We start from the raw sequence: 17,582 nt of genomic DNA on the forward strand, positions 1-17,582 counted from the left end.
GTTTGGGGTTTTTTCCCGAGAACATCCCATGTTTGCTTTACAAATATCAGAGTTTCACTTCCCCATGCATTTCCCACTTCACAGAATATTTTTTTTTCCCCCACGGAAGCAGGCTCAGAAAGCTTTCACAGCATTCTAGTCCAAATGCAAAAATACACAAAAAACAGAGTGTTTTCCCTAATCATCTTTCATTTTTCTTGTACATAGAAAACCCCCGATTCACTGAAAACTGAAGGGTTTTGCTGGCTTAAATACAGATTTTTTTTTTCTTCAGCAATCCCTTCAATATGTTACACACAGACACAGAAGCAAAGATACACATTAATCAGTCCCCAGTATTTTGCAGAGTGAACACCTACTAAAACCCTTGAATAAATAATTAACACCTTGTTAATTAAGTGTGCATGCTCATGGAGGATATTTGGATAGAAGAAATAATAACTTATTTTTTAAATATTAATAACATTCCTTAAAAAAAAGCAAATTTAATGGAAAAAATGCAGTGTAAGTGGAATAGTAATATTTTTTTCTTTTAATCAAATCAGACAATTTCTCTTCATATTTCTTTACTCGGGCAGTTAAACTTTTATTTCATTTGCAATAAGTATATTGAATTTTGAGTGATTAGGAAACAGAAGGCAGCACTCTCTGCAGGGAACACTCACAACACTTTTTCCATTTGCTTCTCGCTGCATTTTGAAATGCTCATGCCATTAAGAAAACATCCTGGGAAAAAGACATTACATTCCAAATAGTAGTGAATTAAGCATTTTTAATCCTTTCAACACAACTTTAACTGTATAGCAAAACATGAAGTATGGGTTTTGTCCTGACAATAGAAATATCCCAGTTAAAATTGTCTGGGTGTGCACATCAGCCTCTTCTTGCAGAGCAACATTTTAAATTAATTTTGCCATGAACTTTTGAAAAGTTCCCGTAACGGAGGCGTTTCCTGCGCCAGTGGAAAGCAGCCCTGGGAGGGGGAGCTGTGCTCGGAGCAGCTGCAGGTCCCAGAGCCAGCTGCTGGTGGCAGCAGGGACGTTCTTCTGGAGAACACTCGGGGAAGGTGCAGCTGGCAGAGACATCCATCTTTTTTGTGGGTGGAAATGTATTTGCTTAAAAGAAAAAATTTAGAAAGTGGCCAGTTCCCAGTGGGGAACCATCTAGTGGCCCATAGTGAATCATCAGATGTAACACATGTTACTACATAATATAAATAAGTAATAATATATATAATTATTTATCTATAACAATAACAATAACAATATATATTATTTATATATAAATAATATCTATGTATCTAAGATTCACGCTGAGCTTTTAATCATTTATATGTTGAATTTCATGGCTTGTTCTTTCAGTATATTCTTAAGATTTTGAAATGGACTGCTTCAATAGGTCTGATTCAATACCTGACACTCTGGAGGTAACTTTTATTTTCCATGACCTAAAGTGGTTTTAGAGATATCAAAATGTAAGATATAAAAAAAAAACCAAAACCAACTACAACAACAACAAAAATCAAACCCAGAAAAAAAGAAAACGACAAAGCAAACAAAAAAAAAAGCAAAAACAAACTGAAAAAGAAAATAAAAATAAAATTCAAAAAAAAAAACCAAAAAAAAAACCCCAAACCCCAAACACTTGGAAAAAAGTAAGTAGAGAGGTAGGTCAAGTTGGTAGGAAAACTGGAATGCCATAAGTGTAAAAGCAACATCTTTGTTTTCATGATTTTATGAGTCCCCAAAATTCCAGAGTTGAAGTGAACATCCACACTTGGGCACAGCTTCAGGCTGGTAAGATGATAAATAAAACTGAAGTTCTAGTCGTTAGTTAGCCCATAACACAAAGAGTGATCTAATATCCAGCAATTTTGCTTAGAAGCTGTATTTCTTAGGAAGAAAAAAAATCTTAAAAATCAATTTTCTGTAGTAGAAAAGCCAAAGGTGGAAGTTCTAAAATATAGTTGTTACTGAACCAGAATGGTCAAAATCCTCAAAATGCTTTGGACCTGGCTTCTACATCTGGCAGCTTCATCCCATTAGAGCTTCGTCATCTTGCTTGAAAACTCATTTTTCACCCCATTATCATTCCAATCCTGCCAAGCACATTCAGGAACTGAGACACTCTCCGTTTTCCCTTTGGAATTCCAGGAGTTGAGCTGTGAGTCTCTTTTTAAACATACTTTTTAATTTCTTTGGTTTATCCAAACTCTTCCCACTAAATGAGTGGTGTTCTTGGAGTGCCTTCCAGGCACAGCCACACCAATCTCAAACAAAAATCCCCCCTCCTACTGAAGTTGCTCCCATTTTCCCATTTGAGAACTCCATTTGCACTTTTGACCACAGTGCTAAACTGCATTATTTCCACATCAATCCCAAACCCTTCTGCATTCCTGCTTCCCAGAACAGCATTTCTCAAATGCACCACACATTTTTTTCCTTGGATGTTTGTCCATCGTTTCTTTGTTCTTAGAATGTTTGTTGTTTTCCTGTGGGCAGTTCATCCATTAATATGCCACTTGCAGAAATTTGTCTTCATCTTTACTTCCCACTTATGGGCTACACATGGATTTCCCTCCTTCAGTGGGAAAGCTGTGCCTCACAGAGCTTTGTAGAGACAGTCCAGATCTCTCACTGATCTTGCACAGATACCCAGGATTGCTCCAATGTCTTCCTTCCATATGGGACACAACATCTGAGTCCCTGATCCCAGGATTTCCCACACACACAGACAAGACCAATGCAAATTACCTTATTCTTGTTTTCTCTCATTTCTAGTGGAGGCGCATGAGTACAGCAGATAAAGTTTGCAGCTACTCCATGTGAATCCAATGGCTCTGAGTGTTCTTAAATGTCTGTGCCACAGTCAGGATAACACAACCCTGCCAGGATGTGGAAGGAGTGTCCAGAATCCTCCTTTTCTCCCCATCAGCAGCCAGGAAGGTCTCCCCTCTCCCTGCCACTCAGCACTCTCAGCTGGGACAGGCCAACATGTGTTACCAATATGCAGGTGGTGCCCTCAAGAAGAAATTGTGTTTACAAACCAAGATTAATTTGAGTTAGACTCTCTCATCAAGGACACAGGCAGGGATAAAAATAGGATATTTAGAAACCCCATTACACATGAAACACAAATTAAAGACTTTTAGCATTCTCTTTTAAATTTAATCCCTTAGTCACTGCCCCTTCAAGTTTCCCTTCAGCAAGTGTGTCTGCCATAAATTCCTCCCTTCTCCATGGATCCAAGGGAAGCAGGGAGCCCTTGGGGGGGCTCTGCCCCAGCATCCTGATCCCAGGGTACAGCTGTGCTGTATCAGAGCCAGCCCCATCACCTGGAGCAGGAAAGAACCACCCAGGGCCCCAACAAGTCTGGGATACAACATCCTGGACTGATCACCCTGAGCAGCACAGCTGCACCCCATCTCCTGGGCATGTAGTGGGAACCTCTGCCAGCAGCACAACTCTTCCTCACTCTTCCCTCCCTCAGTAAACAGGGATCACATGGACCTCAGCACCTCTCCTGGCTCTGTCCTCTGACTGTCAAGCAAGATGCTTAAAACTGATCAGGAACAGCCAGACAGCAAATTAATTTTATTTTTACCACCAGATTATAAACTGACCATTGTTCTTATCATATTAAACCATGGCCAGAAGTATTGTTGCTGCCCAAAGGATTTCAGAGGTGAATCCACCATCAGCCTCCACCAGTCACAGACCAAATATTCTATTGAAAAAAAACAACTTCACATTTTAGATGTTTGGATTGTAACATAAAAGCTGATTTGTTTCTGAATGTACAAATAGAACAAACCCCAAAACAACAGAGGCTTCAAAGGGAATACCGACAGGAAAAAGGGAACTTTTGCCAATGGAATGTCCGGAAATTTGGTGTTAGGCACAGGACCACTGGAGGTGTTGCTGGATGGCCTTTTATCTCAAGCAATTAATATTATTTTCTGGCATTCATTTTGACTTGCACACATTTTTGCTCCACATGGATGACCAAAAATTGGACATGATTCTCTAAATGAAGACCAGTGCGTGCATAAAATTTTGAACACTTTTGTATTTCAGTTACAAAATACCTCTCTAGACATACCCTAGAATTAAACTGCCTTTTTATACACAGCTGCGTCATATTCTCACTTTTGGTCATGCTGTGAAAAATACAGCCAGTTCTGCTTCTCTAATTTGAAATCCAGAAGTCTTTACCTTCAGAAATGGGTGGTTTTTTGCTCTCAAGTTAAAGTGTTTAAATGTGACCTCTGCACTGTTGCATCTCATTCAGTTTCACTGCTTCATTCCTCAGGATTTTCCAGCTGGAGATGCTGAGGACAAACGTGGGGAAGCAATAAAAATGTGCAAAGGAAAAAGAGCTAAATACATGGCACGCAAGAGAAAACTGCCAAAAGGGAATTCTGTCAAAAGTAGCAGGGCACAGTGGATGGCTGAAAATGAAAGAAAACAGAAAATAGGACTAAAAAATTGAAATAAAAGGAGCAAGAAGGGTAGATTGAGTTCAGCAAGTTAAAAAAAAAGTTAAAGGTAAAATTGCACAGAAACAGCATACTGCATCAAACACTACAGAATTCTCTCTGGTTCTCTTCTGTCTGCACAACAAACACATTTCATTTTAGTGAACTGATTGTGGGGTCAGTATAGGGGAACTAGAGAAGACACAGTGCTTCTTGGACCAGGCCCCTGTTCTTGGGAATGACCAAGTACATACACAAAAAAAATACACAAAAAAACCCCAAGTACATACACAAAAAAAATACACAAAAAATAACCAAGTATATATGCAAAAAAAATACACCAAAGACCAGACAGAGTCTGGAAGAAGGAACCAAAGGAATGGGAATGAGCTGAGAGAAGGCCTCCAATGCCATTTGTCAATTTGATTTTGGTCAATAGTATGTTAAAGGCTTTTTTTTTTTCAATTTAAGGGTGAAAAGGAGCAGAAATCTGGATGTAACACACTGGCATCCCATAGAAATCCCAATCCTAGAAATTCATGTCCTTTTTTTTCTGTTTAAAAGCAAGTGAGGATGACACCATTTTATACAGATGAATAAGGATTTAAAGCCATTTTATTAAAGAGGAAACTGAGTTCTTTCAGCCACCTGGCCACTGCAGGGAGGAGTTTGGTGTCCTGCCATCCCACCATGCTCCGAGTGAGAGTCTTGCACAGGCAGGAATGTCCCTGTCTGGCAGCATCTGAGCACATGGATGAAATTCCTGACTGCAAGGGGGTGTAAAAACCAAGCTTCACTTGCAGCTCTGCCTCCAGGGTCATTTCTGGGGAGCCTAAAGGAAATTATGTGGGCTGGAGGAGAACATTATCTGGTAGCTTTAAGTAGAGCTATTAGAGGAAAACTAAAAATATCCCCAACTGTTACCCTTAAAAGAAAACAGATTTGGACCCAATTTTGTTTGAAAGTCTGAAAAAAATTTTAAGCTACAGACATGGCTGTCTCCATAGACAGCACATGGATCAGTTTTAACCACACTGAGTTTATATTTAGACCCAAGCACCGCCACTGAGTGCTTTATTTAGACCCAAGCACCACAACTGAGTGCTTTGCATTTTTTAAAAATGAACCAAAATGCAAAGGAAGGACATGAAATAATGAATGAAGCGTGAGGCTGGAACACTCTTGGAACCTGCTTTCCACAACCACAGGCAGTCTTTTATGAGCAAATCAGAAAAGAGGAGTTAGAATGAAAGATGTCCAGAAATAAGTACACAAACAGGACAATCCAATAGTGACATTTATCCTGGCTCTTGAATAACAAAACACAGATATTGGGGGGTGGAATCAATAATAGTTGACTGACAAATAAGGAATCATGTTCAAAATAAACACAATCTCTCTTGTAGTTTGTGTAAATGCCTTTTTGATGTGATTACTGTAGTTACGTGTACAAATTAACCTGAATTCCTGATTCAATGTCAAAACCCAGTGGGATTAGCACTGATCTGCTCATGGCTTCCAGAACAGCTAAGTTTGGCAGAACTGGGGTTATCATAACCCCAGTGATCTGAGCTAATGAAACACAAACCCTGCGGAGAGATGTCCATGCAAGCACTGGGGCTGGCAGTGGCCATGACATTCCTCTTCAGGCAATGTAGTGGTATTTATTATCCTGCATCTCTCTGTGCTGCAGAAAAGAGGAAAATTGGGAGTATATTGAGGGTCTGTGTAATGATCAGTAGCAGATGGGGATACATGGGGTATCTCCCAAAGGGAAATGCCAAGTATACTGAACCTGCACTGAAGGTCAGGTGGAAGGGATGGATGTGCACACAGAGACCTCCCTTACTGGGAAATAGCCTTCTCCTCTCCTGGCAAAGTCACTGAAGGTGAAAAGATTAGAAAACATTTGGAAACTGGGCTTCGTGAGCAATGCCAGAGAAAGCCTTCATCTCAGTCTATGGGCAGGATGTATAAAACAATCTCCTTGGGTCCTCCTCCAACAACATGAACAGTGGCACAACTGCCAAGTGGAACTTGAGTAAAACATGAATAGATCCAAATGATGGGGAAAACATATTCCCTGGTGTAGAATCAGAAAATCATGGAATGACGGCAGCGAGGGAAGACAAGCAATCAATCAATATGATTGGTAAAGCAAGCTTCAGTTTATTTCAGTACAACGGTACTTTTATATTGTTTCTAGTAATTATGCATACTTGTCGTTAGTTCATTGGTTTAAAGCAAAAGGTTACATTTACATACTCCTTCTACTTTGTGGTTTCTAACACAGGGTTCTTCTTCATTCTTGTCTTTTTTACTTCTTTATTTTTATATTGCAAAACCACCTTTCTTCTTCATTTTTGTTGCTCTCCTTGCCCTTTCGACCCTGTCAGCGTGATGCAGCACATTTTGCAATCTCCTTATCATGACGTAAGGCCTAGTTATGCTAAGCTAACATTGAGTTTGCTTGTACAACTTTTCCAGGGATCCCCATGGCCCTGTTCATCCAGCCATTCTTCCACAATTCCCCCTTTTTCTTTTTGCATAAGCAAAGTTTTATTGGTTAATTGCGTTACGCTCTTTATAATACAAGAATAGGCAATTCTAATGACTATTGTGATTGCAAGTAATATTCTTAACTAGCACAGTCTTTCTTTTATAAGGGATATGAGTTAGGGAGATAAACTCTCCAAAACAGAAGACAGCTAGTTATTAAATGAATTATTATTTACAGTGATTTTCTGTGCATGCTCTTTTAGCTATTGGAGCTGTTTATGGATTGAAATACTATGGTCTGATAGATTAAAGCAACACATTCTTTTGAAGTCTTCACAACTGTGTTTTTGTGCTAGCAATAAAAAAATTATGGTAGCTTTATTTTGTAACACTGCATGGCGTATGCCATTAACATTAGTAGTGAGTTCATTTAACATTGCAGACATGATGTTAACTTGTTTTCTTGTCTAACATGCTAGTTGCCTCAATAGCGTGAGGGCTCGTGCAGAGGCTACTCTTGGTGCAAAAAGTGATGCTAATATAATTGATGGTGGTTCTCATAATTGTACATTATTTCTACATTCAGGGCTTAACTGATGTACACTACGTTTTGAGCATTGGGACTTGTGACTGATGTTAAGCATTTGGTGGATGCTAGGGGCAAATAATGTTAGTTTGCTAAAATAACATGGTCTATCTTAGAGTTTTCTGAGGCACTGCGGGTTAGGCTCTATTCTTGCAGATGAGGAAAACTTCAGGAGGTAGCATTTTTGCTACACTTTGCTTTGTTGGTAAAGGCTTTGTCTAGCTGTTGCAATAAGCTGTGGTATTGTAGTACTATGAGGAGGCAGGGGATATTCAAGTGCTATTAGTTTTTGGTTGTCTTTTTTTTATGCGAAGCAAAATTGGGGTCCTAGAATAATGCTTAAAAAATAGACAGTAATTGCTTGGTATAGAGCCTAGGCTGTCTAGCTCTTGCAGCTCTAGGCTGGTGACATTCAATTCTTGGGCAATTGTAAAGGTTTGTGCTCTTAGGGGTGTGACGGTTGTCACAAGGGTTCTTGGGTGAAGGAAGAGACGAGATCCTTGACTCCATTATCAGAAGGCTTGATTTATTATTTTATGATATATATATACTACATTATATCTATACTAAAAAGAAAAAGCAGGAGAGCTTTTCAGAAGCTTGCTAAGCTAAGAATAGAATAGAAAGAATGAATAACAAACCCTGCTCTCTCGGACTGTGTCTGAGCGAGCTCAGTTCTGGATTGGCCATTATTTCTAAACATCCAAGCTGGGCCAATCCAGACGGATCTGTTGCATTCCACAGCAGCAGATAACCTATTGTTTACATCTTGTTGCTGAACTTCTCAGCTTCAGCAGGAAAAATCCTGAGAGAGGATTTTTCATAAAAGAAATGTCTGTGACTGGGGGTTCATTGGAATTTCAAAAGCTTTGCACTAATTAGTAGAGGTTGGTTTGCTTTTGATACTTTACTATTGGACTGTGCACTAATTTGAGTAAGCTTCATTCAAATTTTTGTACACTATGGCTTTAGTCTAAGGTCTACATTTTTCTATAGAATTTAATGGAACTCCAACTAAAGTATGAAAAGGATCAGAAGGTGTAGCTAGTGATAAATACATCGATTCCTGCTTTGTTTGGTTAGCCTATGTAACTTACACATTTTCTTTCAGAATGATTGTGTGTATTTTTGCATACTTTTGACTAATAGCAACGACGGTGAGCAGTGCGAGGCAGTATACGATCTTTCTACTTACGATTCTGCTTGTCTCATTCATTGTCAGGAACTTCGCATGTGATGGGTATGAAAATGTCGCTTTGACTCTTCAACTTTAGTACTGTGGGGCTCTTATATACACTTAGTCTATGTATACTTTGACAAATTTGCTCTACTATAAGCAAGTGCTGGCGCGCCTTTAAATTTGCAATTAGTTTGATAGTGTGCTGATATGGTTGTCTTGTAAATTTCCTTTATTCACTGAGTGTGGACAAGCTAAGTCTTTCTAACAGCTATGACAGCAAGGTGAGAGGAAGCGATTCTGATCCACCTATACTTTCTTATGACAACTCTTACAATAAATTTTAATTTAGGCTCAACATGTAGTCACTCTACAATTCTTACAGATAAAGTATTTGTGGTGTTTGAGCTTAGAAGCTTTGAGTCTAAGCAAGATGTACACAATGTCTTCTGGTGTTCTAAGGTGGCTTCAATGCTTAAAAGTCTTTGTATTTGACTCAGATAAGGAGTGACTGCTCTTCTCAGTCGATCAAACTCTTGCTGAGTCACTTCTGGATTCAGAGCTATTGCGTCTGTACTGCTGTTGTCATTTTCTGCTGGTACAGTTTTTTTCGCTCTCTATGGCTGTTCGTGTCTATTTGCTAGGTACTCAAACTGGATTTGCAGGAGTAATGATACACATGTAACTTTTGCTGGAATATTGAACTTCTGCAGGACTTTTCTAAACACTTGTTGCTGGATTTCTGTACATGACATAAAAAGGTTTCTTAGCCTTCTGTCTAAGCTTTACAAGTCTGCTGTATATATAGGCTGGCGGCACTTCTTAATTAGCGAAAATACAAAGATAATTTAGTACAAATAATGCTTTGAACAGTCGTTCTTGCACATTTTTAATATCTTTAAATTTTTAAAGATATAATTTCAGAGTCTGATTAGTTTTTTCTACTGTAGCTTGTTTTGTGGGAGAGTGGGGAACTTTTGTGGAGTGTTGGATTTCTCATTGCTGGCAAAACTTCTTAATTCGTTCACTGCTCTAGGCTGGGCTGTTGTTTGTCTTAATTTGCTTTGGAATGCTCATTACAGCAAAACAGCTGGTCAAATGACAAGTTACATGAGAGGTTTTCTCTCTTGCTTGTTCAGTTGCTTACACAAACTGACTGTAGGTGTCTACTGTGACATGCACATACTTTAGTTTTCTAAACTCAGGGACATGCGTAACGTCTATTTGCTAAATTTCATTTGGTTTATGGTGGCTGCAGGTAGGACGTGTTCTTATTATTTCTTTGGCTTCCTTGATAGTGATGCTGAACTGTTTGTGCAGTCTTCGGGCATTTTGATGAAATGTGGCATGAACTTCTTGAGTCTTTGCAAACTCACTCATTGGTACTGTCAACGAGACTAACTGATTTGCACGAGTGTTGCTTTATCTTAGTCTTTCAGTCTATTTGTGCCTCTTGATGTGCAACGCTGCATATGCTTCTACTTTTTGGGCTATTGCTGCTTGCAATTGTCGTAACAGTTTAAAGAGCTGGGAACGTTGTATTTCTTTAATGCAAGTATTTTCAATTCTTTGAACAATTTCAGCTGCATTTAGTGAATTTGTTACCACATTTAGCTTATTGTGGGGCTACTGCTTAAATGTCTAAACTAATGTGGGTAATTCTAGTGTCTGTAAAGAGTTCCTCACTTCAGCTTCTAGGACAATATGATGCTATTGGCTATTAATATGCTAAGTTACTGCTGCTTGTCGTGACTTTTTTCTAGCATTAGTGAATACTGTCAGAGCTTTTTGAAGAGGCTGCTCACTTCGCTTGGGAATGGTGATTCACTCATGCTGAGTTATTCACTTGAGCCCAGGGGATTTTAGAGAGTGGACATTAATTTGCTGAGCTGTACTTAGAAGACTTATTTGCAATGGTTGAGAATGCTGTAGATACTAGTCTAGGTCTTTTCGTTTCAAAGGTAGGTTAATTCTTGCTGGCTCTTTCTTTGATATTTGCACGATTCTGTTGCGCTTCTTACGAATTAGCTCAGCTAAATTTTCAACTTTTTGTTGAATTGTTGTTTTGGGTTGTAGTTGTGTGAAGATTTACTCAAGGACTGATTTTTTTTTTGCTTTGCGTTAGTGTATTAATAAGTTGTGATGAACTATTCAGGATAGTGAGATCGATGTCTAACTTTGGATTTCTCTGATTCACTATTCTTTGTGAGATGACGGTGCTAAGTTTCTGGATTATTGTGCATTGGGCATTTGTGAGTGTTATGGGCAGTGAAGGATTTGTACTTTTCACCAGCGGTCGCAGTATTTCAAGTTCATTATTGGTCACGTTAGTCACTGGTCATAGCTATTGCAAGTCTTTTATAAGCTTCTGGGTATTTTTAATGTTTTTATGTCTGTTTTAATAGTCATTTTCTGCGGTTGAACGTATGATTTTGTGATGTTCTAGCCTAAGTATTTCTAGGTGGGAGGCTTCTGTACTTTTTCAGGGGCAATAATTAACTCTTGTTGTTTTAATTGATAAGTTAAAAAGTTCTCTTGTTTAAGTGTAAATGGGTCTTTCTGTGCTAGCAGAATATTGTCTATGTAATGATAAATAAAAACATTGGACTAAGCTTTACGGTCTGCTTGTAAAGGTGCATTAACAAAAAGTTGACATAAAGTGGGACTGTTTTTCATTCTTTGTGGCAATACGGCTCATTCGTATTGACTGGCAGGTGCTTTTTGATTGATAGATGGAACTGTGACTGCAAATTGCTGGGTATTGTTGGGATGCAAGCTAATGGTGAAGAAGCAGTCTTTTAGATCTACTATGAGAAGATGCCAATGCTCTGTCTTTTCTGTGTGTATTCTATGCAGTCAATCCTAAACTGTGAGGAAACTTCCAAGGCAGAGCTCTGCCTGGGGCACTGGTGATTCCCATTTGTCTCAGGAGGATCCATTCCTTTCCCTCCAACTGCTCCTTAGCACATCATTTCCCTTTTTGCTGCTATTCCTTTGCTGAAACCTGATGGTTGAGGCGGGATTGCTCTGCAGACTTGGTAGGATGGTTCTAGGTGACCATGGAATTCCCTCAGGAGGTCCTCAGTCATCCCATTACCTTCCATGTTTCATTTCCCAAATTTTTCAGTCTCTCACCCTCTGAAAATCTCAGAACTTTTCAAGGCAGCCACTAATTCCTGAGTTTTTTCTTGCATTCCCTTTTTTTCCTGTCCTCTACTATGGTTTAGTGGGCACAGTGGTGTTTGCTCAAAGGTTGGACTTGGTGATCTTGGAGTTCTTTCCCAGCCTTAATGATTCCAGGATCCTTTTCAAAGCAGAAGCTCAGCAGCCCAGTGTGGGTGAAGATTTATTGAGTGCTGTGAATGGTTTTCTGTATTTTATAGGTCTTTGTTCACCTACTTTACCATCTCATTTTCCCAAGCAGCTGTTTTCAGCTCATTATAAAGATGCTGATTAATTTGTGAGTCAACCTAGAATTGTTAGAAAATCTGTCTAAGAAAATTTCAACTTGTCCCTTCCAGCATTCATGGCAGACTTTTTGCTTTAATGTCTCACTCTTCAGTCTGTTGTTGATGAAGATGGATCTCTGAACAGAGTGAAATCAGCTGTGACAAAAAATGAGTTCTCCTCAAAGTGTTGATACACCAAGACGTTTCCGAGCAAACCAAATTTCCACGAAGACTTTAGATATGACACCACAAAAAAATTTACTAAGAAGAGAAAAATGTTGTTTCCCATCATCTGTCATTTTCCAAATTTACATTCAGGGAAACTGTTTGTGAAAGACAACAGTTGGGGTAAAGATTAAAATGCTTTATTTATATTGAATATAATAATCCAAAGCAGAGAGGCAATGGCACAGAAAAGGGTACTGTGATCTCTGATGACAGTCAACAAACTTTCAAATGTCTGCCTTTGTTTTGGTTTTAAAAAAAATTCTGTCATTCCCTTGACAACCAAGGCCACTGCAACATGTTAATTATTTCCTTACATAATTTGATAAACTGCAGCTAAAGTTCACTGCTTAAATTTCATTGCTGGGCAAGACTGTCTCCAGACCGAAAATTAAAAAATCATATGTTAAATTTAAAAATCATGGTTGAGCATTTTAGTAACATTAGGGAAATTGGAACCCTACTCTCAAGATTCCACTATTAAAGCTATTTATTCTAAATTGTTAGGGGCTCAAAAGGAAAATAAACTTTTAAATGTAAGTTCTCAGAGAGAAACAGATGTGAAGACAGCTAGAGGTAAGGAAAATAGTTTGATTGCTTTAATCAGCCTTTGATGAATCCCAGAAGAAAATAATGGGCAAATGGAAAAGTAAACATCTCTTTAATGCCAGAAAAAGAAAACAAACTTAGGGAAGGGTTTTGCAATATGATGCAAAAGAGGAAACTCAAGATTAGTCATGGAATCATGGAATATCCTGAGGTTGGAAGGACTCACAAGGAACATCAAGTCCAACTTCTGGCCCTGCACAGACACCCCAACAATCCCACCCTGTGCCTGAGAGCATTGTCCAAAAAATTGCTGGAGCTCTGGCAGGTTAGGGGCCATGGACACCTATTTACTCCACTTCCGATTCCCCTTTTCTCCTCCTTCATCCCTCGATGAGCTCAGCCCTCACAGACTCCGCTGCCCCAGGGAGCGTTGCTTTTCTAGCCAATGGATATAATTTTGCAGAACTATGCACATATTCCCCAAAATGTACCTACCACCCAAGTGCCTGTAATTAAAAACCCCCATGTGCACCAGAGCTCAAACCAAGCCAGGTTTGCATTTCCACCCCAGCCATGGTTCAGGTGTTGCTGTTTGAAGTAAACAGATGTCAGCTGTTAAATTTTACTGTTTGCTCAGACAAAATCACATCCATTGGCAATTTTGCTGAGATAAAGACAAGGAAATACAACAGAAACAACATTTTGGGGTGGAAGCTTGTTTAAATGGTACTTTGGGGGCAGGCCAATGTGGTGCCCAACAGGCAGCTTTGTGCCAGCCAAAATTCCAGGTGGGCAGCACACACTGACCTGAACGTCACAGGTACCTTACAGAGCATATCCTGCAACAAGGCTAAAAAGTTGCTTTAAAAACTGAAATCTGCAGCATGACCACCACCGTGTGCAAAGCAAAACAGCTTGCAGCTCACAGCTTGCTCTTGTCATTCCAGCTCAGAGCAGGGAAAGAATTAGAGCCCAAATGTCTCCATCCACCTGCCACACACAAGCCCTCTGTCATGGAATTGTGGAATAGATTGGGTTGGAAGTGACCTTTAAAAGTAATTTAGTCCAACTCCCTTGCCATGAGCAGGGACATCTTCGTCTAAATCAGGTTGCTCAAAGACCCTTCAACCTGACCTTAAATGTTTCCTGGGATGGGGCATGACCACCTTCCTTGAAAATCTGTGCCAGTGTTTTATCACCCTCACTGTAAAAAATTTCTTTCTTCCCTTTAAGCCTAGATCTGAAAAATCAGGAAACCTAAATGTATAGCAGACAAAGATTTTTAGGCAATATATTTGACCAACTGTGTATTTGGAAAACATAGACAAGCTTTTGGGCATACAAGTCATTATTTAGTTCTTGTATGAATTGCAAACATCTGCCTCAAACATGAACATCACCAGGGATACTCAGGCTAGTAAAATCTGTCACATGAAAAGAAGTTCCAGTTGTGAGCTGAATGGTTCTGACCTAATAGTTCTTTACACACATGTGTTAGAGCAGTTTTTAGGAAGCATCAAGAAATCTCAGTGAGGTTTGGACATCTTTTGTGAAAGGAGATGGGGAAGAGCAAATGAAAGGGCAACTCCTCTGAAGATAAGAAAAAGTAGGATCCTGACCTAACAAATATTTGTCGTATTAAAATTCTTCATGGAAATTTGGTTTGCTTGGAAACATTCTGGTATATTCAACACGTTTGAGAACTCCTTTCTTGTCACAGCTTGTCACATTTATAATTTGCCCATTATAAATGGGCAACTGCCACAGGCAAGGGCTGAGCTTCTGTACAAGAGTTTGTAAGACCAAAGTAGGTAAAGAATTAACACAGAAGTGTCACCTTGTTACTTTACTAAACTGCAGTAACTGAAAATTCAATTTTACCATGACAACAAAAAATTCTCATGGCAGGACTTGTTCCTTTTGGTTACTGGAATTTTTAGGGTCCTCCAAACAAGATGCACTTTCTCTTCTCAGATTCAGAATCAAATTAAAATCAAATTAAAGGCTCTTCACATCTGATATGATAAAATTTGAATCAACCCATTCAAAGGAGACTCCTACTCACAGCCATGGCTCTGATCCAGCCAGGGTCTGAACTTTCACATCTGCTTTGAATGACTCCAGCTGTGCAGCATTTCAGACACAGCAGCACTGCCTCCCCAGAGGGTAGTCCTCCCCTGTAAAACTCCAGGCTCAGATACATCTCTTTCAGTTGAAGCTCATGCAGATGTATAAACCACAAAGGATCCAGCACGTGCATCCCTGCAAATGCCAGTGGAGCCCAGACAGATCCAGGAGTGAATTATGGACTGTCAGAACGATTTGGGCTGGGAGAGACCTTAAAGCCCATCCAGTTCCAACATGGACAGGGACACCTTCCACTACCCCAGGCTGCTCCAAGCCCCATCCAAGCTGGCCTTGGACACTTCAGGGATCCAGGGACAGCCATAGCTTCTCTGGGCACCCTGTGCCAGGGCCTCAGCACCCTCTGAGTAAAGAACTTCTGTCTCCAATCTAAATCTCTCTCTTTTAGTTTAAAACCATTCAGCCTTGTCCTATCACTCTCTGTCTGGATAAGAAGTTGTTCTCCCTCTTTTTGATAAGAGCTGAAGGGGTTCTCATGGCTCCCTGGAGCCTTGTCTTCTCCAGGCCGATCCCCCCAGCTCCCAGCCTGTCCCCAGAGCAGAGGTGAGTGTCCTCACAGCACAGCCACAGCCACCAGTGGAAGAAACCTTGATGTCCCCAGCACTGCTTTGGCACAGGAACATGGTGTGCAGAACAGACAATTCCAGAACTGATCCCAAGCACTTGGAATTAGGAGCATGACAGTGACAATCTCCCAGCGAGGAGTGGATCAGTAGGGCTACAAAAGCAGGTGTAGAACAGACTTGGTGCAGCAGCAGTGACCAGACTGAAGCCCTCCCAAGGCAGAAATTCTTCATTTTTTAACTCCCCAGTAATGAAGTCATTACAACCAGATGAATGGCCCAAACCATTTGGTTTTACTCGCTCTTTTTAACTGCATCCAGCAGCTTTTCACTGACACAAAGCCATCCATAAATCTGGAGACTGGCTGTGCCTCTGGGGGAACAAGGCTCCCAGAACCCTGACACTGCAGAAAACCGATGCACATGGAAACGAAAATCAGCTTTGAAATACAAGAAAGTACAAGAAAAGGAGTGCAGGCTGGTGACACACACTGTGTACCCTGCAGGGACTGTCACCTCAGGTGATGGCCACACTCCACAGCTCAGGTGCCTCCAGGACTGTCCCCAAATCCCAGACTTTGGCACATCTTGGAAGTTATTCAGTGTCTAACCCCAAGGCACATAAACACTTTACAGCACTGGCCTTTTATAACTCACATGAGTTATGGCTGTGATTTATATGGGATTAGAGCAGCCACTTGGAGGTGAAATAAGATATTACTTCATGATTTATTTTTAAGACCAGAAAATTTACAGGAAACACAATTGGGGGGTGTTAAATTGTCATTATTCTTTTATGTTTTCTAGCACATTTTGTAGATAAGATTTCCTAGGAAAAAATTGATGATGTGGTTGAGTTTCTGCCCTTGGCCATATAATAACCATTATAAAGCTCAGCTGGGAGGACCTTCACATCTTATGGGAAATAAACCTTTTGAGAAAAGAATTAGGAAAAAATAACATCTCGGGGAGTTGAATTTGAGATAGCATTGTTCCACTCTTACAACTACAATCTTAGATATTCCAGGACAAGAGGCAAAGCGCTGGAAATAAAATAATTGTCAGAGATTTGTTGCTAAAGCTGCACAACGTGACAGAAAACCATTGCAGAGATTCATATCCCTGCATCACTTCTACAGGTTTTGACCAACTTTGGTTTTTCATGACAATGGAATTTTTCCTCTCCACGATGGCAAGAAGGAACCTCTTCCTCAGCCTCCTGCTCTGCTACAGCCTGTTCAGGGCTGCTGATTTCCACTTGGTCACTGAGGAGAAGACAGAATGCAACGTGTCCAGGAGGAGCAAAATGGACTTCTCAGATCTTCCACCCATCTCCGTAGTAGGTGAGTAAAACCTGCCCTTCAGGGCCAAATTAACAAGATTTGCAGGAAACACTGCTTTTGATTATTCTGAATTATTTGGATAACTTTGCTTGAATTATTGATTATTCTGAATTATTTGCCCTAACTTCCATAGGGCACAGAACTGTGGTGGCTGCAGCACCCAAGAATGACAATGTGGTAAACCTCAGTTTAGAGGAAGAAAAATACAATTTATTTCAGTTTTACAGGTTTCACTTCAGCTCCCATCACACTGTAAGCCTTTTTATATTGAAGAGAATGGTCTTGTGCTAATATGGGAAATAACCTTGCTTAGAAAACCTTATGCATATGAGAAAAAAAAAATGTGAGGGTTTTAGGGGTCTGAATCAGTGGGGCTACAAAAGCAGGTGTAGGCCTCAGTTTACCTGGCCTTTAAACAGGGGAAGAAAAGAGCACTGCAAGGGAGAGCCAGGGGTCATTAATTTTTCTGTCCAAGACAGGGCCAACTCTGTCTCCACAGTTACTGGCAAGTGACCACCTGTCCTGTGTGGGAAGAGCCTCTTTAGGGTGATGCTTAACTCTTTTCTTCA

The 17,582-nt window shown here is 40.1% G+C and overlaps 1 protein-coding gene across 3 annotated transcripts in view; it reads left to right on the forward strand.

Moving 5' to 3' along the window:
* ASIP (agouti signaling protein) overlaps positions 1 to 17,582 on the forward strand; it is a 63,028-nt gene that overhangs the window by 40,283 nt on the left and 5,163 nt on the right. For all 3 annotated transcript variants that reach the window (XM_030963155.1, XM_030963154.1, XM_030963153.1), the window contains one exon: positions 16,810 to 17,013. In XM_030963155.1, the coding sequence (XP_030819015.1) occupies positions 16,833 to 17,013 (181 nt within the window). In that variant the 5' untranslated portion in view covers positions 16,810 to 16,832. The remainder of the gene's footprint in view (positions 1 to 16,809; positions 17,014 to 17,582) is intronic.

This window comes from Camarhynchus parvulus, chromosome 20 (assembly GCF_901933205.1).
Source record: "Camarhynchus parvulus chromosome 20, STF_HiC, whole genome shotgun sequence".
Classification (NCBI taxonomy): domain Eukaryota; kingdom Metazoa; phylum Chordata; class Aves; order Passeriformes; family Thraupidae; genus Camarhynchus; species Camarhynchus parvulus.